Below are 27,850 nucleotides of genomic sequence, written 5' to 3' on the forward strand. Positions count from 1 at the left end.
AGATGAGCCCTAGCAGTGAAGTTTCCTAATTTTTAGATTGGTATTTGACCCTTTTCTGTCCTCCCCATCTCCTTTCTCCAGTTAACTGGAAGGTCAAAATTAACACTGATTATCTTGAGTAATGCTTTTTGTAATGGGAGCATGAGTTTCTGATGCTAAATACTATAACAACTTGTAAAGTAAACCTCAGAAAATTCCATTAGCCAGCACCTAGAGCCACAATCCTGCAGTTATATAAGCAGACCTCTGAATCCATACAGCTCTGTACTGAAGTCAAACGTAGATTATATACTACATGCAGATTTCATAGGTAGGGAAAACAACCAAGCTAGAGTAACCAGAACACTTATTTGTGTCATTATCATTTGGATCATCTCTTTATTTTTGGTTTAATTTGATCTCATTTAACCATGTTTGTTCTTTTGTAAACGTGCAACTCCTCTTCCTCTTTCCTGGGCAGAGCGTGGCTGAGTAAAACTGCTCTGAAAAAGGTGAAATACCGAATTTTGGATTTCGACCCTCATGTTTTGGAAGGGAAAGTGAAAGTGGAGTCTGAACAGGCAGACTCCATAAAACCAGTGAGTACTGATGTTGATTATTTGTTGTAAATATGAATCAGTGGTAACATATGTTGATGACTGATGTGGGTGGACGTACTAGTTATATCTGGACAGATCTGTGATTTATAGCTAGTATTTTATAGCTTTATTCTCTGTTTTTAACCTGTAGTTTCATAATGTAAAAGTTTGCTTCTTGTCCAGACTTAATTATATATTCAGTTTAGGAAATAATGAGGCAGGCACAACCTACCCCATAGAGATTAATGCTAGGTAGTGATTGTGGTAATTAAACAGATCAGGGGTGGCCAACCTAAGCCTGAGAAGGAGCCAGAATTTACCAGTGTACATTTCCAAAGAGCCACAGTAATATGTCAGCAGCATCCCATCATCTCCCCCACCTTGCCCCTACTCTTAGCGCCTCTCACCCACCGGCAGCCCTGCTGATCAGCGCCGCCTCCACCCTCCCCACACCTCCTGATCAGCTGTTTTGTGGTGTGCAGAAAGCTCTGGGAGAGAGGAGAAGGAGTGAGGGCACAGTAGGCTCAGGGTGGGAAGGGGTGGAGTGGGGGCAGGGCCTATGGCAGAGCCAAGGGTTGAGCAGTGAGCACCCCCCGGCACATGGGAAAGTTGGCGCCTGTAGATCAAGCCCTGGAGTTGGTGTCTATACAAGGAGCCGCATATTAACTTCTGAAGAGCCGCATGTGGCTCTGGAGCCACAGGTTGGCCACCCCTGAAATAGATGGCACTCTTCTGATTCGGTAGTAAACCAATGTACCAGCAGGGGATGGTCTGCAGTTGGATATGCTATCCCTTCAGATAACTTGTGGTTGTTAAATATCCCAGAGCTCTTTTTGCAAGAGTAGACATATTAACTCCAAAGTCCTGTTCGTATTCCAAGTTGGATAACTACATTCTGGTTCCCTAAAATCCACCTACATTTTCATTTGGATTAGGAGTCATTCCCTCCCTATCTTGAACTATTGCAAAATGCTGGTGTGCTCTGGAACTATGGGAACCCAAAGATTGCTACATTTCATTAGTGAGAATTATAATTCCTCGGTATAATGGGATCTTTCAGGATAACAAGTATTATATAAATGTCCATTGATTACATTATTAACCCTTTGCATCGAGTTATGATAGCTGGTTATTCCAAGAAATATGATACGCCGACTTAATTTTTCCTATTTATAAGCAAAATATTTGTAAACTGATAATGTAGGCTCCAGTTCTGAAATGTAATCTGCTACCACTGACGCCTGCATTTGTGTGGAGTTCCACTGAGTTAATGTAGTTCTGTGCAGGCGCTCAGGCTAGCGAACTGCATTGCAGAAGCAGGGCCATATGGAGCATTTTATATTTCCAAAGTGCTGTACGAACATTTAGGCTGTGATATTCAAAAGAGCCAAATGCCCAGATCCACAGTTGTACTTAGTCTCCTAAATCAATGGAAATTAGAAGCCTTACTACTTCTGAGGATCTGGGCCTAAGTGACTTAGGAGCACAAGCTCCACTGAAAGTTGGTGAAACTAAGTCAGTTAGGTATTTTTGAAAATTCTGCCCTTACCTGTTTTTTGCTTTAAAAAAACAAACAAACAAAAAAACCCTCCCATCCTTGATGGTTATTTTTCTTTTGTTGCATGTTGTCATGGGTACTGGCATTTCCAGAAAATTAGTGCCTGGGATATCAGTTAGAGTTCCCCATTACTCTGTCACTTTCTCATTTCTCTTGCTTGCTTGTGTTGACAGTTAACCTTTGCAAGATTCTACTTACCTATGTTCGTTCCTCATGCAGAGAAGGCCATATACATGGATGATGATGTAATAGTGCAAGGTACTGAACATTTTCTTCTTAAGTGAATAGGCATTGCCTTGGTGGAATGGATATAGTTCACTATGCTGTCTCAGACATTAGCCAAATGCTTCTTCTCCATGTAAGAGTGCAATAACCCTGTAAATGCATCTAATCTGTGCAAGTCTATACATTGGGAAGAAACTTTTTCCTGTCCCTGTTTGATCAGTTTTTGCTCTGGTGAAGCATAAAGATTGCTGGCTCTTATATTTGTACCTTATCTGGTTTAACCAAGTTGTTGAGAGTGTGTTGATATATTTTATACATGCAAAATAAAATTCATGATTTTTCTAACGCCTTTTCTTTGACAATGTTAATGTTAATTTTAACTAGCTGTTTAAATCTCCTACAAAAGGAGTATTTTATATATGCAGAATAACATTAAGTTCTTTCAACTTTAGCAGTAAAACTACTGTAGAATTCTCAGTTCCCTAGTGAATCTTGCAGTGTTCTAGGGAGAAAATTCTTTACCTAACAAGACCACAGCAACAAACAAGGAACTTGACTTTTTTGTTGTTGCAGATTCTGTTTTTCATTTCACTCCCTTTATATTGTGTATGATTTCTAATGTAAAATCCATTTCTCAAACAAAAAACCTTGGTTTTGATGTCAGCTCCTGTTGTTGTATTCAGTGGGAGTTGGATTAGTCCCCTAGCGATCAGCAGGGTGATTTGGCCAAAGTAGAATTTGAGATGCAGGAGTTAGAGGTATACTTCCACGTAATGTAAGCTTGTGTATAACTGGCATGTACTGTATTTAAAGGAATATATTTTTAAACATTTAATTGTCCTGGCCCTATTCCTTCTTTAAAAAGATGTAACTGTTTTGAGTTGGGTACGGTCATGTTGGTATCAACGTTGGAACAGAGTATACAAAAAGCACATGAACTAAAGCTTAAGCAATATTTCTGTTTTGATTCTCTACTTGGTTTGGATTTTTCAGATGATATCCTTGAACTTCACAACACACCACTGAAACCTGGCCATGCAGCTGCATTTGCAGATGACTGTGACTCAACCACTAATAAATTTGCCATCCGTGGAGCAGGGAATCAGGTCTGAACAGTTCAGATAAAATAATATCAATATTTCAGACTCATTTTCAGAATTGGCCTCTGAGTTTGTTCCTACTTACTTGCTGATAAATTTCATAGTACTTGGAAGTCAAGTATTTGACTCAGATGTTTAGGGGCATTTTATAGCATTTGAAGTATTGCATCTATGGTTATTTGTGGGCACAACTGAAAGCCAAGTTGAGATCACATTCAAAAGTAGAGACATAATCAGAGCTCTTTGAATTTACAACTGTGCTGTACAATGGGAGTAAGACGCTGCTGTGAAGAACATGCAGTCTAGAACTTAACATTCTACAGATACGATTTTGTTTGTGTGTGCATATAATATACTCGCACTAGTGGTGAGATTGGTGACATCTTGGATTTTAGGTATTAAGGGTGTGAACGTTCCTGAAAGCATAAGAAAACTTTTATAGTGAAAGCTTTACACATTGTCGTGCCTCTTAAACCACACGCCCTATCCTGTACTAAAGGAAGGGAAAATTATTTTATCCACACAACAATCCTCTGCTCTACCAGGGGCACTGACTTTTTTTTTTTTTAACTGTGATGGGGTGGGAGAGGGAGCATTTTGAATGATATTTTATTTGGGAGCAGTTAAAACTAAAATCCAATTTTTGTTCTGTTTTCAGTACAATTATATTGGATTTTTAGACTATAAGAAACAAACAATCCGGAAGCTCGCCATGAAAGCCAGCACCTGCTCTTTCAATCCAGGGATCATTGTTGCCAATCTAACGGAATGGAAATTACAGAACATCACTAAGCAATTGGAGAAATGGATGACACTTAATGTAGAGTAAGTATACAGAAATCAGGGGTAGACAAGTCGGGTTGGGTTATTGTGACGAAGATTCACTGTGGAATGAAGGATAGTGGAGTCTACATAAGTAACTAGCCAGACAGAACGCATCATGCTCTTCCTCTATGAAGTAGTTATATGAAAATTAACCATTCTAGAGCTGTATCTGCACCCTCAGCTAATAACTTCATCTCCCCCTCTAGAGAGGAGTTATACAGCAGAACTCTGGCAGGTAGCATTGCCACACCACCACTGCTAATAGTATTTTACAAGCAACATTCTAATATTGATCCCATGTGGAACGTCCGACATCTTGGTATGTATGAAATGAAATCCTGATGTTGTTATTCCCTCCTGCTATGCTTACTGCCTCACCATATGCATTCTGTCAGGTCTATAGCTGAATGTTGTGTTGATGCAGAAAATTGACTCTCACCACCCCCACCCCAAAAGAGGTGGCGGGGATGCATCTTTTTCTCCTTTACACCGTTCTCCCCACTTTCAGAGCTCCTGCACCACCCTGCAGCCTCATTTCAGAACAAGTGATTGCTGCTTTTTAAGCTGCCAGGGGGCTTTCACAAGCTGAACTTGCTTTCAAGTTTTCTACATTATTAAACACATTTAGTATATTTTGGAGACATGTCTTCATAGTATATTTGGAAGAACACAGCTGCCATTTCAACTCAAGTGCCTGTGGAGCATATTTTGGTTTTTATGAGGGCTGTCGATTAATCGCAGTTAACTCACACAATTAACTAAAAAAAATTAATCGTGATTAATCGCAGTTTCAATTGCCCTGTTAAGCAACAGAATGCCAATTGAAATTTATTAAATATTTTGTGTTGTAATTGAAATCAAAGTATATTTTTTATTCTAAATTGGTACTGTAAAAATGATAAAAGAAATAGTATTTTTCAATTCACCTAATACAAGTACTGTAGTGCAATCTTTGTCATGAAAGTGCAACTCACAAATGTAGATCTTTTGTTACATAATTGCTCTCAAAACCAAAATGATGTAAAACTTCAGAGCCTACAAGTCCACTCAGTCAATTCTTGTTCAGCCAATCGCTAAGACAAACACGTTTGTTTATATTTACAGGAGATAATGCTGCCGCCTTATTTACAATGTCATCAGAAAGTGAGAACCGGCATTTGCATGGTAGCTGGCATTGCAAGGTCTTTATGTGCCAGATATGCTAAACGTTCGTATGCCCCTTCAGGCATTCCATTCCACCATTTCAGAAGACATGCTTCCATGCTGATGTTCATTTTAAAAAAAAAAAAGTGTTAATTTGTGACTCAACTTCTTGGAGGAGAACTGTATGTCACGTGCTTGGGTTTACATGCATTCTGCCATATATTTCATGTTATAGCACTCTCGGATGATGACGCAGCACATGGGATTCATTTTAAGAACAATTTGACAAAACGCAAAAAAGGTACCAGTGGAGATTTCTAAAGATAGCTACAGCACTTGACCCAAGGTTTAAGAATCTGAAGTGCTTTCCAAAATCTGAGGGGGATGAGGTGTGGAGCATGCTTTCAGAAGTCTTAAAAGAGCAACAGTCCAATGTGGAAACTACAGAACCCGAATCACCAAAAAATGAAGTCAACCTTCTGTTGGTGACATCTGACTCAGATAATGAAAATGAACATGTGTTGATCTGCATTGCTTTGGATTGTTATTGAGCAGAACCAGTCTTCAGTATGGACGCATGTCCCCTGGAAGGGTGGTTGAAGCATGAAGGGACATATGAATCTCTAGTGCATCTGGCACATAAGTATCTTGGGACGCTGGCTACAAGAGTGTCATAAGAATGCCTGTTCTCACTTTCAGGTGATGTAACAAGAATTGGGCAACATTATCGCTTGCAAGTGTAATCAAATTTGTCTGAGTGATTGGCTGAACAAGAAGTAGGACTGAGTGGACTTATAGGCTCTAAAATTTTACATTTTTAATTTTTGAATGCGGGGAGAGTTCATACCTAATGCTACATTTTTAAGTTAAACTTCAGTACTTGTACAGTATTAGGTGAATTGAAAAAATACTTTACAGTGCAAATACTTGTAATCAAAAATATAAAATGAGCACTGTACACTGTTATAAATTAAGTCAATATATGTAGAAAACATCCAACAATATTTAAATAAATGGTATTCTATTATTGTTTACTAGTGCGAATAATCAAGATTAATTGTTTAAGCACTTGACAGCCCTAGTTTTTATTACAAGTCGTGCAGCCCTAAGAATGCTCTGAAGTGCACTGGAAGGCCACAACGGCTCCAGAATAGGAGCAATGGCACAAAGCAGTGCTTAGCTGTACCTGAGAATCTGGCCCCAAGTCTCTTAATTTGTAATGGCTGACTCACTTGCCAATTCCCTCCCCCATATCCCAAACTAAGGCCATCCCTTGTTAGAGCTGCATCTCATAACTGAAGTTAAAATCTTGCATGCTAAGATTGTACTGCCTTTATTTCATGCTCTAATGTGCAGTTGTGAATCGCTTCTTTCAATAAAAGGCTCTCGCACTGGAAAAAGATATTCTCCTCAGTTTGTGAAAGCTGCCAAGTTGCTCCATTGGAATGGGCATTTCAAACCCTGGGGAAGAACAGCTTCATATGCTGATGTCTGGGAGAAGTGGTACATCCCGGATCCTACTGGCAAGTTCAACCTGATCCGCAGACACTCTGAGATCTATGAGTCCAAGTAAAATGGATTTTATGAACTATTGTCATTTTCTCAGGAAACTCTTGGAGCCAGCAGTGTTTCTTTCAGCTGATTTGTATTACACAGCGCTCCTTGCTTCTCTGGAGCACAGGGGAAAGTACATTGCGGTGAAATAATCAACTGTACCAAACTGCATCCCTGAAGAGGAGACTGACTTCAAATATGACTGGGGAAACGTAGTCCAGCTGCACTATGAAGAGTGGAAAAACACCTCCATGAACTAGCATTTTTGTTAAGTAATTCCTTTTTAATTACATTCTTCCAGTCCGGTGCTAGTGTTCTAGGTTTGATAATTTTGTCAGCTACAGAAATAGATGTCTCATTCTTAGGAACAGTTTATCTGGGTGAGAGCCACACAGAAATCTTGCACACCAATTTATCATAATCAAAAGCTGCTACTAGCTTCTTCTTACCTTATCCTCTGGAGCTTTATAAAAGGCACTTTCTCTTGCATGAAGACCCACTCACCATTTATATTTAACCCTTTGTGTATGAACTTAATCTATATTTTTCAAAGGCTACTCCTCAGTGTTGTTTCACTGAATTTTTTTTGTGATTGCCACTCAACACAAACTGTTTTTAAATGTGTGGTGTAAACTAAACTTTGTTAAATAAAATGATTTAAGGTTAATCAAGTAATTTTGAGCATCAGATGACTATAAAACTCATTCTGGTCTTGAAAATGGTACTTGTCTGTTTCAGTAGATTTTGCATTTAATTTAAGGAATTAATTTCCTTGGAACTTCAATTAATTGTAAAAAGGAAAAGTATGCAAAATGTCTGAGAATTAATTAGAACCATGTCAATTTCTAGAGCTTGAAACAAGTAATATCAAGTGATTAACTATTTCCCCTGCCATTTGGATGGAGTATCAAATTACAGCAAGAACTGGCAAAGCTGAGGCTAGTAATAACCCTGTTTTTAATATATCAGAGGTAGTGGTACTATCCCTTATTCTGTCTGGAGCACTTTCTTGTGTGATTCTCTGGTTTCTAGTAACTCACTGGGGAGCACTGCCCTATTAAAGGAAATATCACAGCATGCCTTTCTGAGCCTGGCCCTTTAAATTAGACAGAGCCAAGCAGCTGGAGTCCTAGCATAGCTGGTTTGCAAGTGCATCTCCTTTTCTCCCAGCTGGTAAGTGTAATTCAAGAGGTTACACACAATGTCAATTTTTAGCATTCCTTAAGGTGTTATTACGATCTATTTCTGCAGCAAGCAGTTTCTTTTTCTTCTTCAGCAAAAGGCAGGAGGTTTTCCCTCTTGTCATGTAAGGCAGAATATGCATTTTATCCCCTTTCAAGTTTGCACCAAGCTGAAGGTATTAAGCATGCACAGACATTTTTCTGTGTGAAATGAATAGAGAGTTATTGGTAGCTTGACTTTTTTAGTGTAGGAAGGTTTTTATGTAGTCAAGACTAAATTCTGTGGGTTAATCTGATAGTAAATTACTATACAACTTTGTACTGTGAAGTTGCCTTGGTTGAAAGAGCTTTGATCCCTTTTGCTAAGGATTAGATTCTTCCTAGTGTAGGCATTTGATCTGAATGGACTGAAGGTGAAAACAATATCTGCAATTTCATAGTTTATACTGTGTCAACTTTAACACTTATCTTATAGTTACTCACTGTTTTCCATTTTGTAACTTCTTCTGAAACACTCTTTTTTCCTACAGCACATATAAGACTCAGAGGCTACCTAGTCCTTAAGATTCATTTAATAAAATCTTTTTACAGAAGTTTAGAGAACTACAAAATTTACAAAGCTGAAGTATACACAGTTCTAGAAACACATGATTTTCAAACAATGTTAAGTTGTATTCTATATATTTCACAGCAGAGATATTGGGTCTTCGCAGCAGCCTCTTGCAAGCAAGGTCCATAGGACTGAAAGAGGTCAACGTAGCTACTTAAAAAGTTGGCAATGCCCTTCTCAAAATTAGGCCTTTGAGTGCATTTTTTCTGTCTTTACACATAATCTGTATTAAAATCATAAGCATCATCCTGATCGGCTGTCTTATCCAAGTTGAATGATAAAGTAGGGGACTGTTCACCTTCAGGAGAGAGAATCTGTTAGACTGAAATCAATACTAGATTACCACTGCTACAGAGAATGATGCATTTATTACTTAAGTCACTGGCTTTAAATACATACCTGCTGGTTGCTTTTCTAAGCTTTCATCTTCCACACTCAGCTTTGCAGGGTTTGTTTTGCTGCTTGTCTGAACGTCGCTTTCCTAAAACAAAGTTACAGGTATTATTGCTATCAGTTTATTCAGTCAGCAGTAAGAATAAACTTCCCTTTATAAGGGAGACTACTATAGCAGATATACCATTCCCACAGAACTGGTACTCCTTATATAGTTTCAGTGACTGATCAGCAGGTGTATGGATTCCAATTCCCATTTCAAAGAGTTTTATTAAGTGTTTAAAAATATTTTATATAGACTGTACAGCTAAAGCATGTGCTGTTTTAACCATTTCCAGCTCCATTACCACAAAGGCACTGAATCTTTAAAAGAAAAAACAATCCTCAAACTAGTAAAACTTATGCTACAGTGCACTGCTCAATCCTACTGGGCTTCACCTTTGACCTCCCAGCTTCTTTTTAAACATTTAGATGTAAATTCTTCATGGTAGGCAAGTAACATATGCAGAATTATTAGACATTACAGTTCAGCAAGGATCACTGCAGTCACACTGTGAGAATTAGCATTTAAACCAAGTAGGGAAAAGTAGTAAGCTTCTTTCCCAATGAAATGATGAATAGGATTTTTTCCATCTGTTACATGCTCAAACATTCACAGGTGGATATTTTAGCATACTACACTGGCACAGCAGAGCTGGGAAATCAAACCTACTTGCTCCAGAATTACAGCTTGCAACTTATTAAAGAGTTGCCTAGTTACTCTACTTTATAAACACCAACCCATATCAGTTCTTACTGTGTTTTAGGAACACTTCAGCTCAACCACTGTTTGTCAGGTGCAATATGGTCAGATTTCCTATATTTTGAGCACTTTAACAAAACCTGTCTTTCTTATCAGCATGGGAAGGTTTAACACACCAAAGCTGCTATAGGTTGCACCATTTCATGGCCACGCTTTGAATTTAAAGCCAGATAAACTGCCATAAACCAGTATTTCAGGAAGGCGCAGGGATAACACACCAAACTCATTCTCCCCGTGTAAGCAGAGATGTGTTTGGAGACTTTACCAGAGAAGGAACTGCTTAAAAGAAAATGTTTTGATTTCCTCAAGTGACGAGTGGAGCTAGAAGTAAGATGAAGAATTTTATATTCATTTTGAGTAGCTTTTGTTCAGTGCTTTAAAAAGTGACTACAAAAATAAACTTTATGAAGTTCCAAGTTTGTTGCTCAATGATTCTGTAGCAGATTCACTGAGTGCCACAAATTTATGCTATCTGGCTCCTGCACCATGATGTGCTTCTGAGAATTCCACAGCTGACAATTAACAATTTGGCAGATGCATGAGCCAGAATAAAATCCAGCTCACTTTTCCAGAGCTGTTACCGCTGCAGATGTAAAGACACAATTGGTTTAAAAAAAAAACCCATAAAAATTTACACTAAAATGAAGACAGGACTCAGACACAAGGCACAGGTCTGAGTAAGATAGTGTCATTTTTAGGCAGTCACTTTCCTGAGCATAACAATGAAGTTCTCTATTTCTCCCCTTTTTGTAATCAGGCTAACCGACTCTCCAGGGGGAGAGATTTCCCCTGCCACCTCTACAGTGGATACCCTCTCCATTTACAAGCCATGATACTGATTAGTTTTTATCAGCTATATCTTGCCTCTTCAATGAGTTCCTCTTCCTCATCGGTGTCCTGGTCATCTTCAGTTAATTCCTCCCCTTCTTCACTTGTTTCTATGTTCTCCAGTTCTGATATTCCCTCAGTTAGTTCATTCTCTTCTATTGTCCCATTTGTCAAGCCAGAAGACTGGAAAACAATACTGCTTGCCAGACTGGGATATTTTACAGCTGTGAAAAATATTGGACACCTCTGTTAATAACGTTAACAGATGGACCTAGATGTAATGAACAGATATATATGGGTATCCATTTCCCAAGGGGTGAATCAACTTCCCATCCCCCACAGGAAAGAAAATAAAATTTAAGTGTGGCAGTGAGGATCCAAGTTCTGAACTGACCTTAGGATACAGCTATGGTCACCAATCAGTTAACAATATAGCAGTCTGACAAACTAAGAATCTATTTGTATGGGCAGTTTCTGGTAGTTAAAATACCTTACGCCATTTCCTCCTCTTTTCAAGATGGGAGAAATTCAAGCAGATAGATTAAATGATTTATCCAGGGACCTGGAGTGAATCAGTAGCATAGTTGGGAAAAAAAATTGATTCCATGTCTTGTACTCTAGCCACTAGACTCTAGAATTTTATAATGAAGGGGATACATCCCAATCTTAATCTGAAGCATTATATATGTGTATTATTAGACATGGACAGTCTAGAAGAGGAGGTGCAAACACCACAGCTATTTCAATCTTACAGGAACATGAATTCTGGAACCAGCACTGGAAGCTGCCCTGAAGAGGGGACTGCATACCCGTAAGGCTTATAAGAAGGGCCCCAGACTGAAGTTTCAGGGAATGCAGAGGACTCACAGGGTGGTTATGTCTTTCAGGGCAGGGCCAGGCAAGGATAGCCACATATCACCACCCCCACCCCCTTAAAAAAAAAAAAAAAATCCATAGAGAAACAGTGCCAGTGAGAAGGAATTCTCCAAGGAAGCAACTTTCCCCATAATACATACTACAGAGAAGGCAGCTATGTAGCGAAGGCTTTGGATTTCGGCATATGATTTACTCTGGTTAAAATACTACTTGGCAAAATAAGGAATTTGAGGGGAAGGGCTGTATAAAGAAAGCAGGATTCAAGCACTCAAAAAAAAAAGTTTCATGCAGATTAGTAGAAACAAAGGACTGATCAAGTAATGACTGTGCAATACAGGTTACAGCTACATCATGTGTCTCTAAAACAGGGCTCTTATTTGAGAGCTGTGTGCTAAAACCATACCCACCATAACAGTGGTAGTGCAGTACAAAGATGAGTCTCACCTTTAATAGTGTTCATATTATCCTTTGCCAGCTCCTCTAAGTTAAAACCCTGCTGCATTTCCGCTACCACCTCCTTGGTGAGGTGTGGTGACAGACTCCGTGATGCAGGAAGCAATGAATGGTAACTAATTTTGGCGCTGGACAAAGAAAATACTGGAATTAAAATGGATTTGACAACCCACTAACTAAAACCAGCAACATGTTTAAAGGCACCTCAGTGTTTAAAAAAACAAAACAAAAAAACCCCAAGAAGTGATTTCTCTTCCCACATTTCTCAACATAAGACTTTTGTAACTACTTACATGTGAACTTCAACAGAAAAATTCTGACTATATAATCTTACATATTGTATATCAATATTAAGTTCTTGCCACTCTCTAGAGGGGGAAAGAGGCATTACACCTGTTTTTCCTGACATGTCAGTGCAGACCACATCAGCCCACTAGCTATAAAATCTCAACACTATTATTTAGCTAAACTCTAAGCAATATGGGAACAACTATAAATCCAAACAGACCAAATGGTCCATCCATGCTGTTGGGACGGTGCCAAATTGGTGTGGCCATACTGAATGAATGGTGTGAGCATAACGTGACATGACTTAAACATGGCTGAATGGCTGCAGAGGATCCTGGGAGCAGGTTCCCCTTAAGCAGAAGCAAATTTGATAAAGGACTGACAAAGTCTGGATGTATGAATGATACTGAACCTACTGGTTGGCAAAAGTAAATATCACATGTATAAAGTTCCAGCATGGAGCAAAGGTCAACCTGGTTCTAGTGACCTTACAGCAAGGACATCACGCAAAGAGCCAGAGTGAATGATAGATGAGTGAGTAAACATGGGGTGATCTTCATTCAGTACTACCACACCCAGCCCCTTCTAAAACGCTAATTAGGTAAAAATTAGTAACCACACGCCCACTGGGCATGCTTTTAAGACATGTGACTCGAGGGGAAAAAAAGAGTATAAGAATCAAGCAAAGTAAATTACTGTTGGCTGTAATTCCTTAATTGACACTTGAAGAAGCAATGCAGCTAGACAGAGTAGCCAAAACTCTGCTCCGTGGGCTTGAGTAGGACTGTGAACCAGAGGGGTCTCAAGACAACCAAGGCCTTGCCTCGAGGGAATCTGAGGCAGACCAGAGGGCTGAGAAGAACAGACCAGGAGGGAAGAAGCTGTTGATAAAATTGGTAACTACCTTCTCTGTTTGCCAAGCAGGAACTGCATGAGGCTAGCACAGGGTCTGTTTGTGTATGTTTGTGAAAGAGACTCGTTAAGAGGAATGTATAGCTCTTAATGTCTAACACAGGAGTTGTGTGCTCAATATAACCCTTTACCGCTTGTGTAATTCCTTCTCAATAAACTGCTATGTATTGCAGATAATTACTGTGGACCTTTTTCACTGGCATGACAGTAATCTGCTGCACATGGAGCCAGTAAAGATCCATTTCAGGGTAGTAGTGCCCTCTGTTGTCATTGCATACCTATGGAAGAGGACTATATGGACTCAGTGGTTCAAAGGAAGGACAAAACTCCCATGGAAAAACTGGGCTGAAACTGTGCTGTGGCAGAGTTCAGCAAACTTGCTGTAGATCCGTGTACACAGGGACCTTGACTCATTTTCTTAAGCCAGTTCCAAACATTAATTAAATAGCAGCTCATTCTCCATCCCACTCTGTAGCTCTGCTGTCAAGCAAGTTCAACCAATGACCCCTTCGGTGCAGTATGCTGAAGCAGGATGAAGAGAGCAACTTAATTAAACCTCTCCTGTCATTTGTTAGTAGCCAAAGCTTCTGGTGACACTGTTGTAAAATGATTGGTTTTAGTGTGAAAGAGGTTCATATACTGAAACAAAAACAAAAGATCCTTACCCTGTCCAGTCATAAAGTAGTAATTTAGCTGCACTTTCTGTGTCAGGGATACCTCCCTTTTTCAGCATTCCCCTTTTCTGTGCAAGTAAAGTTAAAAACTCCACAGAGTTTCTGAAGTCTGGGATGTTGTAGTACAGCATCATCTGAAACAAGAAAACAACATGGACAAGGGTTCATTAAGAATCTGGTCCATTTAGTTCTCTCATGATTTTAGGAATAAAAGTACAAATCAAATTGTTTTAAGACTAGTTCCTACTAAGAAGGCGTGTACAGAAAGAGAAGGAAGGAGGAGATATGGTTGGGGAAGTCCTTTGTTTCTTTTACTTTTGGCACCACACATTACAGAGCAAGAGTAGCTACTCCATTAGCAAATGCAGCTGCCACAGAAAGGGGTATCAGTGTTCTTTTTCCAATTGATCCATGTATAGTTTTCTCACCTCTCCCAGGAAACAGACCTAACTCTGTAGACTTCAGTGGGAATTAGATCGGTATTGGCTTTAAAGTATTGAACATTCAGAATGAGATCAGAGTTGGATCTGATGTCTTCACTGTAACAGTAAGACACTGAGTTTATCCTCATTTCTCACTCTGCTAATAAAACGATGTGACTAAGTTAATTATATTCCATCAAATTAATTATAAAAATGTACTGTGTCAGAAGAGTCACTGGGAAAGAGGCAACTGGCAGAGAGGATCTGGGTGCATTTTACCTGTCTGCCAAATTAAGAGTTAGATTTTGTGTCATAGATATAGCACAAGTAGGTTGGTTCTGTGTGTCAATGAAGCTTCCCATCTGAGGGACCTCATGCATTCGACTTTCAGTAGATCACATGCGTTACAAAAGCTAACCTTGCAGGCCAGAAAGCAAGATCACCTTCTGTTGGAGCAATAAAGGTATGCAGGACCTAGATGCATCAGGATGAGATAAGAAAGGTAGCGGAGCCATGCAAGAACTTACTTGCTGTTTACTGCAGTGCTTCAGAATAGCATTTACTGCATCTAATAATTTTCCTGATTCTTCAATATCTGTGGTGCTCCTCAAAGCCAGAGCAAGAGCAGAGTTGGACGGAGCTGCGATGATGCTTGGGCTGTCTATCATCTTGATTTGTTTGTCAATATGGACCGTCTGCATGCACCTTTGAGAGAAGAAATGCATCCTGTCAGTAAGTCAACATAAATCAACCAGCACGAAACATCTGCTAAAGCAAAACATGAAGCTCAGTGTTGGATTGAATACAAACTCCTCATGCAAAGTCAGTTCCAATGCATCATCATGTGCTTCGTGTACGCTGGAAACCTAAAGAAAAGTAGCTTTGTGATTAGAGGAAGAGGCAAGGTCTTGAAACCCCAAGGTTCTATTCATGGCTGTGTAAGTGATTCATTGAGAGTGACTTGGGTGGGGCACCTATTTAATCTGCACAGTGTCTAACCTTTCCCAATAAAATAATCAGAGCTTATCCTTGGACTCATAAGTTGCAAGAGCAGCCACTGGACAAGCCCCTGTCTTAAATCAGATTTAGGAGCATTGGTTGTGTCTAGAGACAAGGCATTTATCTCAAAATTAATACAAAAATTGACAGTATTCTAGAATTGAAAATAAAAGATGTTAGACTCCAATTAACTCCTTGGACTGCCAATGGGATGTGGCATGGAAAAAATCTTGACTCCCAGCAAAGTAGGCTCAGATGTGATTCTTCAAGAACAAATTTTCTTTAACAACAACTCACAATGCATATAGTGCCTTTAATCCCGAGTGTGATGGGGTATACAAACTCCACACTGGGCAACAAGGGGTTAAGGAGTTGCTCTGGGATCAGTCAGCCACACTTGCAAGAGATGCACAGGCTGGAGGAGAGTTAAAAGGGAGCAGAACAGCTCACTTGTGGGCAGCCCAGGGAAGAGAGCAGAGCTGCAACTCTCAGCTCCTGAGGATAGGGCTGAAGGAAGACAGTATCTGTCCTGACATCCACTGCCTGAAGGACTCTCCCTGAGGGGAGGGCCTGATCCTGATACACCCTGAGAGGGAGGCGTTCCTTCCTCTGTTACTAACTCTTGTTTGTTTGTGTTAATTCTCCTTGCTTTTTGTTTATGGACTACCCCCCAAAAAGGGAGAGACTTGAAAGTGACCTGGCCAGAGGGCCAGGCCACTCAAGAGGCGGAGCAGCCAGAGGCAGCAGACGCTAAGGGATAGCGTTGCTATACCACACCCAGCCACAAAGAGGCGCCAAGAAGTGAGCTCACCCTTTCACACAGAGATCCTACTACACTTTAAAAACTACATATAGGGGCATACTTTGTCCACCACTGAAATGCAGCAGCTGTTTAGGAAGCGGTGCTCAGTTACACTGACTGATCAGAACAGGCAGTGGAGAATGCTCTAGCCAATTGAAACAGCTAGGAAATGTACGTAATCAGAACATAACTACAAAACCAATGATTGTGTCAAACTAAACTTACTTGGTAACGCCTCTAACTGGCCCCACATTACAGGCACGCATCTCCTTCAGACTATTGATTATACTGCTCTTCCCCACATTAGGGAAGCCTGAAGAAAAACACAAACAAATGGTAAAAATACTTTAAATAGTTAAACAAGAAACTCTAGTCCATGTAAATTAGACCAGAACTACTGGCTTTAATACATGTAGTCAGAGTGAGATCAGAGTTGGATCTGAAGTCTTCATTGTAACAGTCAGACAAAGTATATATCCTCATTTCTCACTCTAGTAATAAAAAGGACAAGAAAAGTGACATCAATTAAATTAAAAAATTACAGCAAGGACCTATCAAGTGTAAAAAGAGGCAGTGCTGGTTGAGAAGAGCTACATGACTTGGTTTAACACTCAATCTGGTACATTAACTAGCGTCAGATTTTTTGTGCTTCCCATAGCCAGACTGGTCACATATTCAATCATCAGTTGGTCACTAATGTTAAGACACAAATAGGAGAGCTACCTCTGATGGGCAGGAAGTGGAAGAGGCATCACTGGGTGCAGCTATACCAAGTCCCATGTCAAACCTAAGAATGTTCAGTGAAAGGCCAAAGTATTTCAAAGCCTGAGATGTGAGAAAGCAGTCACTGATTGTGTTATATCACCCAGCTTGTGTTATACTGCATAGTTTCTTTGTAAGGAGAAGAAAAAAAAAATACACCTTACCTATCACCCCAACTTGAATGGCTGTGTCTTGAGTCCTGCAGTGATCTCGAAGAAGCTTCAAAAGACACTCACTTCCAAAACACATGCTGCCTCTTGACAAGTCAATGCGAGCTCTTTTCTTTGTGAGCTTCTTCTCCTGCTATAAAATTCAAAAGGTAAAAACATAGGATGGGCCCATTTTAACTGTATGTGTTTGGGATGTTAAATATGAATCCAAATGTACATTTTACTCCTATATACCCACTAATACCTTCTATTGGATGGCCTTTACAGCATCTTTCTTCCAATTAGAAGGGACTTGATGAGATACCAATTAAAGTGCATCTGACCTGACGGGCAGTAAGAAAGGCAGTCCTTCAAAATGTTACAGGAGACCATGCATCTAGCAATGTGAACTGATTAATGGGACTTGTGCTTCCATTCCTGGCTGTGCTGAAGTATCACTTTATGACGTTGGGAAAGTCACTTAAAGCCAGAATGGGGTGGAGCCCTTATTCACTTTGCTGAGCATTCATTCAAGTAATCCCACTGATTTCAATGGGACTACTTGCATGAGCAATTGTTTATTAATCTAAGGGCTCCACAATCTCTGTGCCTGAATTCCTGCACTTTCAACATGCAGATGATGCTTATCTATTTCACTGTGGCACAGTGAAGATTAGGGTGCGTTTGCAAAGCACTTTAAGTCTCTCTAATGAAAAATGTTACACAAATATTATTAGGGTCTTAAATTAATGCATGCAAGAATCAAAAGATGTGTATTATACTCCAATGGGAGATGGGCAGTGGGGAGGAGACTCCTCCATTACCCCAACTCTTCATGAAATAATTCCAAATACCACTCTTAGTAATGTACAGGCTTGGGATGGAAATAAGTGTTCACTCAGAGGCTTAAATAAGTTTAACTAAATTGGTTTAAAAACATTAAACTTAAACCAGTGCAATGGTCTCCTGTAGACAAGACCTTAGATTTCAGGACTTCCTCATTCATTCAATGCGGATTCCATTGATGGGTGTGTCTTTCAGTACAAATCCTTAGTATGTTGCCTTGCCTCAATGCAATTTTCTAGTCATAATTAGTAGTGTGCAGTACTGAAGCAAGAATTCACCAACAACTGTGAAGTTTCCCCAGCCCAAGCAGAAAAGTTCTAAGACTGCTCATCACTATTCCACCAAGCCAAAAGTATCAGTTGCAGGAGCACAGCCAGTCGGCCATAAAAACACAGAGATAAGTAAAACTTTGTATTTTAACTGGGAGAAATCAGAGTTGGATCTTGCAATCTTCATCTTCATGTCAAGAGTCCTTGCTTTTCATCATGTTTCAACCCAGCGACACACATATGATTCAGTCTTATACAAGAGAGAGACAGCAGTGCTCTTACCACGCTTCTGTCCTTCAGCTGCATTGAGGATTTAAAAGCAACCGTTGGAAACTCATTCTTCAAATAATGTAACCATTTCTCCAAGTTCTCCCTTGGTACCAGATCTGGAAAGGAATACAGACCTTTCACTCTAATGAACTCAAGTGTCACTGTATGGAATTTACTTAGCTTGGGATCTAAAGAATTGCTTGCTGTTTTCAGCCATTAAAGATTCAATCTTTAATATCATGTATAGTTTTAAGAGCTTTTGTTCCACACAGTAGCTGAGAAGGCTACTCTATCCTTAACACTGAATCTTTTTGCTCTTGATTAAGTGAACAGATGCACCATTAAAAAACAAACATTCAGTAGTCAGTTTCACCTGTTTGTGTGGATCTTGTCACATAGCAAGAGATGAGAGAACATACAAAAATAGGAAAGTGTAATCCCTTCAACAAGACAGCGAGCTCAGAGTTGGATCTTAGTCATCAGTGATATCTCAGACTGCCTTAATATCTTCCTCATAGCTCATATTCTAACACAGAACCCTATGAGTGACTAAATATCTGCACAAAACAGATTGTTTCACTTACCGATTTTGTTTAACACCAATAATAGCTTTTTGTTTCCTCCAGACTGAGTAATGATTTGCTCCACCTGGGAGCACCGACAGCCCAGGGGATCTCTGGCATCTAAGACCTGCAGGACTATATCTGAAGCCTCAATCACCTGAAATGGAATAGAGAAGACACGTTCCCAGCCACAGGATTAGAAAACAGCATTACAGGAAACATCTCTGAAATCATCAGTACTGTTCTCTCATTACAGTGAAATTTTCATTTTAAAGAATGACCAGTAAGTGAGCTCTCTATTATATAAAAAGTCAACTTACATTTTTGCGGTTTATTTTAAGACAACACAGGAAAACAAATTTAGTTACTGTTTGACTCCTTAACTCTTAGCATTGTACAAGGAAGAAACACACCACCACACAGAGCATACAATGCAGAAATCTGGGTGTAAAGGTTGAGACAGTTTGTCATCTTTAAATCCAACAAATCTCCTTCAGTTAAAAGTTAGCAAGGATGCCTGTTCTAACAAGGTTTCAATAATTAAAGGGACACAATTAGCTTAACTCTGAGTTAATTCCAGAGTTAATTAAAAGTAGTTTCAATTTGTCTGAAGCCTTGTCTACACTACAAAGTTTTGCCAACAAAATAAGGGAGGTGTACACACTACAAAGCTACTTTTGGCGGCAAAACTCTGCTGCTTTGCCAACAAAATAAAACCACCTCAACGAGAGACAAAGTTTTCTGCGGCAAAGTTAAAGCGACAAAGTGTCAGTGTAGACATTGCTTCCACCAGTATCCCACCATGCCTGCCCTGACCACTCTGCTCACTGTTTTGATCTCTGCTGTCCTGCACTGGCATGCACCCCCACCCCCCTTCAAAGCTCTGGGAAGTATCTGAGAGTTGAGCATGCTGCTCCCTTTGGGGAACAAAGAGCAAATAGTTAGCGTGGAATGCTCCAGTTCTGCCCTGCACTAGGAACACTGGGGCAGGCGGGAGGGGTGGAGGAGAGATGACACTGACTGCTGTGCTGCTTTGACATTCCTCAGCACCGGAGCTGCTCAGGATACCACTCCTGACAGCTGAGGAGGCAATGGGAGAACTCGGAGGGAATCACAGAACCACAGGCAGGCAAGCTGAGCAGGCTGCTTTGGGAGAGGCTGCTATGCTGAGCAGAGCTGATCCCCCTCCCCCTACCTCAGGATAGGTCTGTCAGCCTGCTGTCTCCCCTGCCCCAGACACACCACTCTCCTCTCCCTCTCCCCACTCTTCAGTTGAAAAAGCAGCTGACAATCTACTAGGATGCCCCTGGAAGGATGGGATTGAGAAACCTACATCATGTGACACTGTACATGCCCCATGAGGCATTGTACACCCTTCCTGCTGCCAGCTGCACAGAGGGATAGCTACCCACAGTGCACTGCTCACTGTGTCCATGCAAGAGCTGTTAGTGTGGATGTGCTCTGCCGACAAAAGGAGCTAGTGTGGACATGCAACCGTGGTTTTAGTTAAAGCGGCATAACTTTGTAGTGTAGACAAGGCCTGAGTCCTCTACCAATTTTGTGGTTTTACAATTGCATTTTCCCATTTTTAATGTGTTTCTCTCCTGTATGAAAGACCCACGCAAACAGGGAAAACAGACTTCCTTTAGAAGGAAAAAACTGTGAAACTGATTATATGCAAGGTGCCGTCCCATTGAAAAATTCTTTTGTTTTCTTTGTATCTGTATTATTTGTAAGACAGTATGGCAGAGTTTTCAGAGTGATTTTTCTTTCCCTCTACAGTAATGAAGAGGAAAGCAGTTGGTCAAGAACAGATCAATTTTCTGCACTGATCAAACTTGCTTTATTCAATTTTTAATAAGGTCTAGCAGGCAATCTTGAAGAGTATATGTGTGGAAATCTTTGCTGTTGTGATCTCAAACGATAAAAGGGTTTTACAGAAAACTCAAATATCAAAGAATTTTCATTTTTTTTCATCCTCTTGGCAACAGCCCATTGGATTTCTCAGTCAGTTCTCTTTAACACTTGGGTCAGTATCAACCTGTCATCACAAAAGCAGTGTTAACAATACAAGGGTACAGTAGGCCTCTGTCTTGCAGGACAGAAAAGTGAAGCCCCTTCAGCTTTTTCTTTAAGCAGGCAGATGTCAGTTAATTGGGAATGAGAGTTTAATGATAAAGAACATGATCCTGAAGTACTTTCATAAAATGCTCCTTGACTTTAGCCCAAGGGGCATAGTCCTCAAAAGTGCTGAACATCCTCAATGGGAGTTGAGAGTGCTCAGCACCTTTACAACACTGGGACCCTAAAAGTGTATTATTCTCTAACAAAGTCCAATATATATAAAACTTTTAACTGAATAACTGAAAAGTAAAGTATCATTTTTTTGGGGTTGCTGCTCAAAATATAGAAAGTAATTATTGAAAGTTCCTACCTTTTTAAGTTCTCTGCAAAATGATTTATTTGAATTTTTATCCAGCAGACTGTTAGATTTTGCTTTTGGTTTCGTGGTTGATTCCTGAATGAAGAGGGTGGGAGGAGAGAAGAGAATCTGAAGCCACAAATTAAAATATTGTCTTTACACAATATAAGTAACTAGCACTGCAATATTTCTAATAGCATGAAAAAGCAACAATCAGGGAATATATGTTACTTAAGAGAAATGATACTTTGAGGATTACATTTATCATTCCTATAAACTTCAATGGAATCAGATCTAGGAGAGATGTGATATTTGCAATATGTAGACCAATATTCCTGAAAGCTGTAATTGACGTTAGCAGTAAACCTGACACCCCTATATATACTTTGATTAAAAGGGAATGCATAACAACTTTCATGTCCTCACTAGATCTATCACTACACCAGGTTTTTACTGTTGGTCAAAAGCAATGGGAATTCTGCCATAGACTTAAAAGGGTGCTGGATTCGGCCTTATGAGAGGATGGAAAGTTTGTCTCTTGTGCTGCAAGTCAACTAGCCTCTTTGAAAAAAGAAGAATTATACTACACATACATACCTTTTCCTCTGGATGTTTATTTGCTTTGGTAGCATTCTTTTTAGCTTGTAGCTTTCTTTTCTTTTCAAGGTCTTTCTGCCTAGCAAGTTTCTGCTTTTGTTTTAGTTCTTCAAGCTAATTGCAACAAAACAAGACAGAGAACAACATTTCATAAGCTAAAGAGTATTCCTCCCCACTTACAATCAGGATTGTTTGTAAAGTGCTTTAAACATGAAGAGCAGTACTATAAAAGTGCTACACATTGCCACCTAGGATTATTCTTTGAATATTTTGCACAGTTTTTAATGCTAGTGAAAGGTGCCAGGTTGAGAGTCCTAGAAAGCTAAGTTCTCTATCCACACAAGGAGTGAAATCCTGTTTGCAGTGAATTCAATGGCAAAATATCAGTAGGACCAGGATTTCATTCAAGAGTATGGTTCAGGTCTTAATCTTGACCTAGAGTGGTCGCATTGAAGGAAAAGGGATGTTCAGTCTCCATGGTCCTTTCAGTCTTGGTGTATCTGTCTCCGATACTTGTCTGGAACTATTAAGAAATCAAGGGCGGGAGCTTAAGGAACTGGTTGGCTGGTAGGAGCTTATTTCTACTCGTGCTTTTACCTGATGGAAATGGTGATACATTACTACTGCCAATTAAACTTTTGGAGGCACTCAGATACTTTGGTGCCAAAACAGACAGAAATAAAAATTTTATTAAAGCTAATGTTACAAAATTATGTAATACGTAGGTAAGAAAAGAAAGTTTGTACATCTGGGTATAGTGCTTAGATTATCCACAAATACAATGTTTGTTTTAAAAGTCGTAAGATACATATAGTACAGAATCAGCAATAACCCAAATTTATGTGAATAAATTTAACAATACACTTTAGATACTAGCATCCAAGTATTCAGGTACCTCACTCATGAAAAGTTATAGAGAGTTGGTTGTGGAAAGCAAATATATCAATGAGTGAAGATCGTCCCTCAGTAATTGAGAATTTAGGGTAGATTTTCCATTTAGAAAATACAATCCATTAGGGAAGTATTTCAGTTACTTTCCCAACTGTGCTTCTCATCGGCACTCGACACCTTCAAAATGATGTCAGTGATGGTCCCTCTGTGGCAGGGTAGTCACATTAGCAGACAGTGTTAATGTTGCCCACACATATTTAGGTGCCTGTACAGAGGATTTCATCATACAAGTGATGGCTATTAAGACTATTTATAGTGCATGACACATATCAAGTTTTCCTGAAGTGGGGATATGCACATAACCCCTTCATTCTATTATAAACTGTATTTTACCCTTTGCTTCCTTTGCTCAGCTTCACGAAGAACCTCTTCCTTAAAAGGTGCAGCATTGGGAATTCCTGGATCTTTCTTGGGCTTTTTGTGCCCACGTTTCTTGGCCTCTTTCCTGAGTTTTCTGCTGTGCTCCCGAACCTATGGGCAAGAAAAAACAAAATCTGGAACTGGAGTCACAAACCCAGTTTGATGCAGAGACCGTCACACTTCTCCTTCCTTCATATTTATGTCTATAAAGATATTCTGTGTTTGGAGTGAAGGGCTTTCAATTACAGACTGAATCAGCAGGTAGCTGTGCTTAAATAAGCAGACCCTGAACTGCAGAAGTTAAAGATTCAAAGACTTAAGTTATTATGTCATCTATGCCATCTCTCTGCCAATGTAGATTTGTTCCCTATATTTAAAAGCAACTTCCCATTGCAGCTGAACCCTATGTCCACTCACAATAAGTTCTGTATTGCCTAGTTTTTGTATTATTTCAAAGCAGTTTGCTGGTTTTCTGTTTCAAAGTATTTGGCATTAAAAAAGAAAATTTTTACTAGGGCTATCATGCGATTAATTGCACTGTTAAACGATAATAGAATACCATTTATTTAAATATTTTTGGATGTTTTCTACATTTTCAAATATATTGATTTGAATTACAACGCAGAATACCAAGTGTACAGGGCTCACTCTATATTTATTTATTATTACAAATATTTGCACTGTAAAAAACAAAAATAAAATAGTATTTTTCAATTCACCTAGTACAAGTACTGTAGTGCAATTTCTTTATCATGAAAGCTGAAGTTACAAATGTAGAATTATGTACAAAAAAACCTCCTGCATTCAAGAACAAAAACAATGTAAAACTTTAGAACGGGGTGGCCAACCTGAGCCTGAGAAGGAGCCAGAATTTACCAATGTACATTTCCAAAGAGCCACAGCAATATGTCAGCAGCCCTCCCATCAGCTCCCCCCTGCCCACCGTCAGCCCCGCCGATCAGCACCTCTCCCCCTCCCTCCCGATTAGCTGTTTTGTGATGTGTAGGAGTCGGGGGAGGAGGGGGCGAAGGGGTGGAGTGGGGGCAGGGCCTGTGGCAGAGCCAGGGGTTGAGCAGTGAGCACCCCCGGCACATTGGAAAGTTGGCACCTGTAGCTCCAGCCCAAGAGTCGGTGCCTATACATGGAGCCGCATATTAACTTCTGAAGAGCTGCATGTGGCTCCAGAGCCACAGGATGGCCACTCCTGCTTTAGAACCTACAAGTCCACTTTGTCCTACTTCTTGTTCAGCCAATCGCTCAGACAAACAAGTTTGTTTACATTTGCAGAAGTTAATGCTGCCCTCTTCTTGTTTACAATGTCACCTGAAAGTGAGAACAGGCGTTCACATGGCACTGTTGTAGTCAGCGTCACAAGATATTTACATGTCAGATGCTCTAAAGATTCATATGTCCCTTCATGCTTCAACCACCATTCCAGAGGACATGGGTCCACGCTGATGACGGGTTCTGCTAGATAAAAATTCAAAGCAGAGCAGACCGATACAAGTTCATTTTCATCATCTGAGTTAGATGCTACCATCAGAAGGTTGATTTTCTTTTTTGGTGGTTTGGATTCTGTAGTTTCGGCATCGGAGTGTTGCTCTTTTAAGACTTTTGAAAGCATTCTTCACACCAGGTCCCTCTCAGATTTTGGAAGGCACTTCAGATTCTTAAACCTTGGATTGAGTGCTGCAGCTATCTTTAGAAATCTCACATTGAGACCTTCTTTGTGTTTTGTCAGATCTGCAGTGAAAGTGTTCTTAAAACAAACAACATGTGCTGGGTCATCATCCGAGACGGGTATAACATGAAATATATCGCAGACTACAGATAAAACAGCAGGAGATATACAATTCCCCCCCAAGGAGTTCAGTCACAAATTTAATTAACGCAATATTTTTGTAAGAGCGTCATCAGCATGGAAGCATGTCTTCTGGAATGGTGGCAGACCCTTGAAGGGGCATACAAATGTTTAGCATACCTGGCACATAAATACCTTGCAATGCCAGCTACAAAAGTCCCATGTGAATGCCTGTTCTCACTTTCAGGTGACTTTGTAAATAAAAAGCGAGCAGCATTTTATCCAATAAATGTAAACAAACTTGTTTCTCTTCGCGTGGCTGAACAAGAAGTAGGACTGAGTGGACTTGGAGGCTCTAAAGTTTTACATTGTTTTGTTTTTGAGTTCAGTTATGTAACAACAACAAAAATCTACATTTGCAAGTTGCACTTTCACAATAAAGAGATTGCACTACAATACCTGTATTAGTTTAATTGAAAACTATTATTTCTTTTATCATTTTTACAGTGCAAATATTTGTAATAAAAAATAATATAAAGTGAGTATTGTACACTTTGTATTCAGTGTTGTAACTGAAATCAATATATTAAATGTAGAAAAACATCCAAAAATATTTAATACATTTCACTTGGTATTTTACTGTTTAACAGTATGATTAAAACTGCGATTAATTTTTTTTAGTTAATCACATGAGTTAACTGCGATTAATCAACAGCCCTAATTTTTACGTGTGAACTCTCTTTACACTGTGGTATTAGCATCCAGCATTAGCATTACAATGCACATTGCAGTCAGGCAACATTCATTTTCTATTTTTATGCCCCTTTATTCAAACAGAAGAAACACCAACAACTTTGAAATAATACAAAATAAAAGCATGGCTGATATCAGAGTAATGAGGATGCTCTGGGCAAGCTACTGCTACCCTAATTTGTATACAAGGTGCTTAGATGCCATAGTGCATTAGAAATATCTTAGATAAACTGATGAGCAAAATGACAAGTTATGTATGGAATGGGTGGTTCACAGTTGGGCCTCAACTTGGCTGGCTACTAGTACTACTGCAATATAAATGCTAAACAGAAATAATACCACACTCCAAAAGCATTTTGGTCATTAGGGCACCTACATTTAGTTATGCTTTAAACAGAAATAGGTTCCACTCAAAACTTTATATCAAACCCCCACCCAAATTTGGATTCAGAGCTGAACTTTAAAAACTAGCAACTGGCTCAAACTGTAAACACCATGAAAACTATGCATTTACATAATCTATAATTATTAGGCCTGAAATATATCCAAGTGTTCCTTTAATATGAAAGCTTAATAGCAAATTTGGCATTGAGACCTACCTTTTTCTGGATTTTGTATCGTTTATGGCAGGTCATGCGCTTACTAGCCTTCTTCAACTCTGAAAATATCAATATGGGTTATCATCAGGCAGACTGGATACACTTTCCAAATACAAATCTTATGAGCAACACCAGTGTGGAAGCCACAGATGCAGAGCTTGGCAAATAATTTTTTTGGTTCAGGGACAGAACTGAAAAATCAGAAGAAAAATCGATTTGAACCAAAATCATTCCCCCCCCCCCCCAAACTGCTGAATTGAAAACACACACAAACAAAATTAAATTGACCAAAAATACTTCAGTTGACTCAAAACGAATTTTTGTCCCAGCTTTTTGTTTCAATTTAGTCACTTTCCGGTGTTTTTCACTCTAGTTGTGTTTTATTTTTTAAATTGGCCAAATCTGAATTTAAAACACCATTTTGAAACAAAACGCTACAAAATTTTAGAAACCAAAGGTTGAAACAAAAAGTTTTGACTTTTTTATTAAAAACAAAAATCTTCCGTTTTTCCTGGGCCTAAATTATTTGTTGAATTGGGTCCGAATTTGCGAATAGTGTCGCAGCACTGGGGGGCGGGGAGGGGGATATTTTGACCCTTCCCCCAAAATTATGCGTTGGAAAAAGTCTCGCTCAGCTCTGCACAGATCCCCATCTTGGCCCCGACCCTGGAAAGGCTGTAGGCACGTGTGAGCACGTGAAGTTAAGCGGAGCCCAGCGCGGGCCCAAGTCTTTGCAGGATCAGCGAGGCCTCAGAAGCACATTCCAGGGCTGGAGCCCTAGGCTGGGAGGAGAACAGAAGAGAGGGGGCAAACCAAGGCTGACCCCCCCCGCCCCCAGCAGCTCGGAGGGGGCCCCCCCAACTAGGGTGACCAGATGTCCTGATTTTACAGGGACAGTCCCGAGCTTTGGGCCTTTTTCTTATATAGGCTCCTATTACCCCCCACCCCCTGCCCCGATTTTTCACACTCGCTGTCTGGTCACCGTATCCCCAACCCCACGGACGGCTCCTCACAGGCTCCATCGCGACAGGGAAGCGCCCTCGGCCTCCCTCCCCGCCCGTGGGGCCTAGCGGCTCTGTCCATCGCCTGCCCCCGCCGCCTGGTCCGCCCGCTCGCACTCACTGGGCCTCCTCATGGCGGCGGCGGCTGCGGCTGCTCCGGGCCCGCTCTCCCCACGTGGAGGCCGCTGCGGCGACTAGGGGAAGTCCGGGCCTGTGAAGAGGCACTGCCGTAAAGCAGGCCGGTCCCGCGGCTTGGGCTGTGTCGCGCTGGCGGGCTCGCTTGG

At 40.2% G+C, this 27,850-nt stretch overlaps 2 protein-coding genes and 5 non-coding genes across 12 annotated transcripts in view; 1 reads left to right on the plus strand and 6 right to left on the minus strand.

The window, feature by feature from the left end:
• The window catches only part of GLT8D1 (glycosyltransferase 8 domain containing 1), a 36,213-nt gene extending 16,810 nt beyond the window's left edge, over positions 1 to 19,403 (plus strand). For 4 of the 5 annotated variants that reach the window (XM_073352434.1, XM_073352433.1, XM_073352432.1 and 1 more), the window contains 6 exons: positions 461 to 578; positions 2,310 to 2,394; positions 3,355 to 3,467; positions 4,120 to 4,286; positions 4,493 to 4,605; positions 6,812 to 19,403. In XM_073352434.1, coding sequence (XP_073208535.1) covers positions 461 to 578; positions 2,310 to 2,394; positions 3,355 to 3,467; positions 4,120 to 4,286; positions 4,493 to 4,605; positions 6,812 to 7,002 — 787 coding nt within the window. In that variant the 3' untranslated portion in view covers positions 7,003 to 19,403. Of the gene's footprint in view, positions 1 to 460; positions 579 to 2,309; positions 2,395 to 3,354; positions 3,468 to 4,119; positions 4,287 to 4,492; positions 4,606 to 6,785 lie in introns of all 5 variants that reach the window. The other variant, XM_073352437.1, reaches the window with a different exon arrangement.
• Positions 8,719 to 27,847, minus strand: GNL3 (G protein nucleolar 3). 2 transcript variants are annotated; one of them, XM_073352430.1, is made up of 15 exons: positions 27,688 to 27,847; positions 26,566 to 26,624; positions 23,386 to 23,523; positions 22,102 to 22,215; positions 21,517 to 21,600; positions 19,104 to 19,239; positions 18,532 to 18,635; positions 17,150 to 17,288; positions 16,449 to 16,536; positions 14,950 to 15,127; positions 13,992 to 14,134; positions 12,118 to 12,254; positions 10,834 to 11,021; positions 9,174 to 9,255; positions 8,719 to 9,072 (listed from the first exon to the last, which is right to left on the minus strand). In XM_073352430.1, the coding sequence occupies exons 1-15, from the start codon at positions 27,698 to 27,700 to the stop codon at positions 8,987 to 8,989; spliced, it is 1,689 nt and encodes a 562-aa protein (XP_073208531.1). In that variant the 5' UTR covers positions 27,701 to 27,847; the 3' UTR covers positions 8,719 to 8,986. The 2 variants fall into 2 exon arrangements, with proteins under 2 accessions (XP_073208531.1, XP_073208532.1); XM_073352431.1 differs by lacking the exon at positions 27,688 to 27,847 and adding an exon at positions 27,579 to 27,677.
• LOC140915435 (small nucleolar RNA SNORD19) lies at positions 14,503 to 14,576 on the minus strand. Its single transcript, XR_012160172.1, has one exon. It is a non-coding gene; the product is annotated as a small nucleolar RNA SNORD19 (small nucleolar RNA).
• Positions 15,200 to 15,278, minus strand: LOC140915436 (small nucleolar RNA SNORD69). The gene has a single exon (XR_012160173.1). It is a non-coding gene; the product is annotated as a small nucleolar RNA SNORD69 (small nucleolar RNA).
• Positions 16,638 to 16,711, minus strand: LOC140915434 (small nucleolar RNA SNORD19). The gene has a single exon (XR_012160171.1). It is a non-coding gene; the product is annotated as a small nucleolar RNA SNORD19 (small nucleolar RNA).
• On the minus strand, positions 18,399 to 18,480 carry LOC140915439 (small nucleolar RNA SNORD19B). Its single transcript, XR_012160176.1, has one exon. It is a non-coding gene; the product is annotated as a small nucleolar RNA SNORD19B (small nucleolar RNA).
• LOC140915433 (small nucleolar RNA SNORD19) lies at positions 18,969 to 19,040 on the minus strand. The gene has a single exon (XR_012160170.1). It is a non-coding gene; the product is annotated as a small nucleolar RNA SNORD19 (small nucleolar RNA).
• Positions 27,848 to 27,850: the final 3 nt, after the last annotated feature.

The sequence above is a fragment of the Lepidochelys kempii genome, chromosome 7, assembly GCF_965140265.1.
Source record: "Lepidochelys kempii isolate rLepKem1 chromosome 7, rLepKem1.hap2, whole genome shotgun sequence".
Taxonomy (NCBI): Eukaryota; Metazoa; Chordata; order Testudines; family Cheloniidae; genus Lepidochelys; species Lepidochelys kempii.

Coding starts and splice junctions, on each gene's coding strand:
- GNL3 (XM_073352430.1), bottom strand. Junction 19,240..21,516: donor TTTGCAGAGAACTTAAAAAG/GTAGGAACTTTC, acceptor ATTCCATTTCAG/GTGATTGAGGCTTCAGATAT. Junction 18,636..19,103: donor ATTGGTGTTAAACAAAATCG/GTAAGTGAAACA, acceptor ATTCCTTTCCAG/ATCTGGTACCAAGGGAGAAC.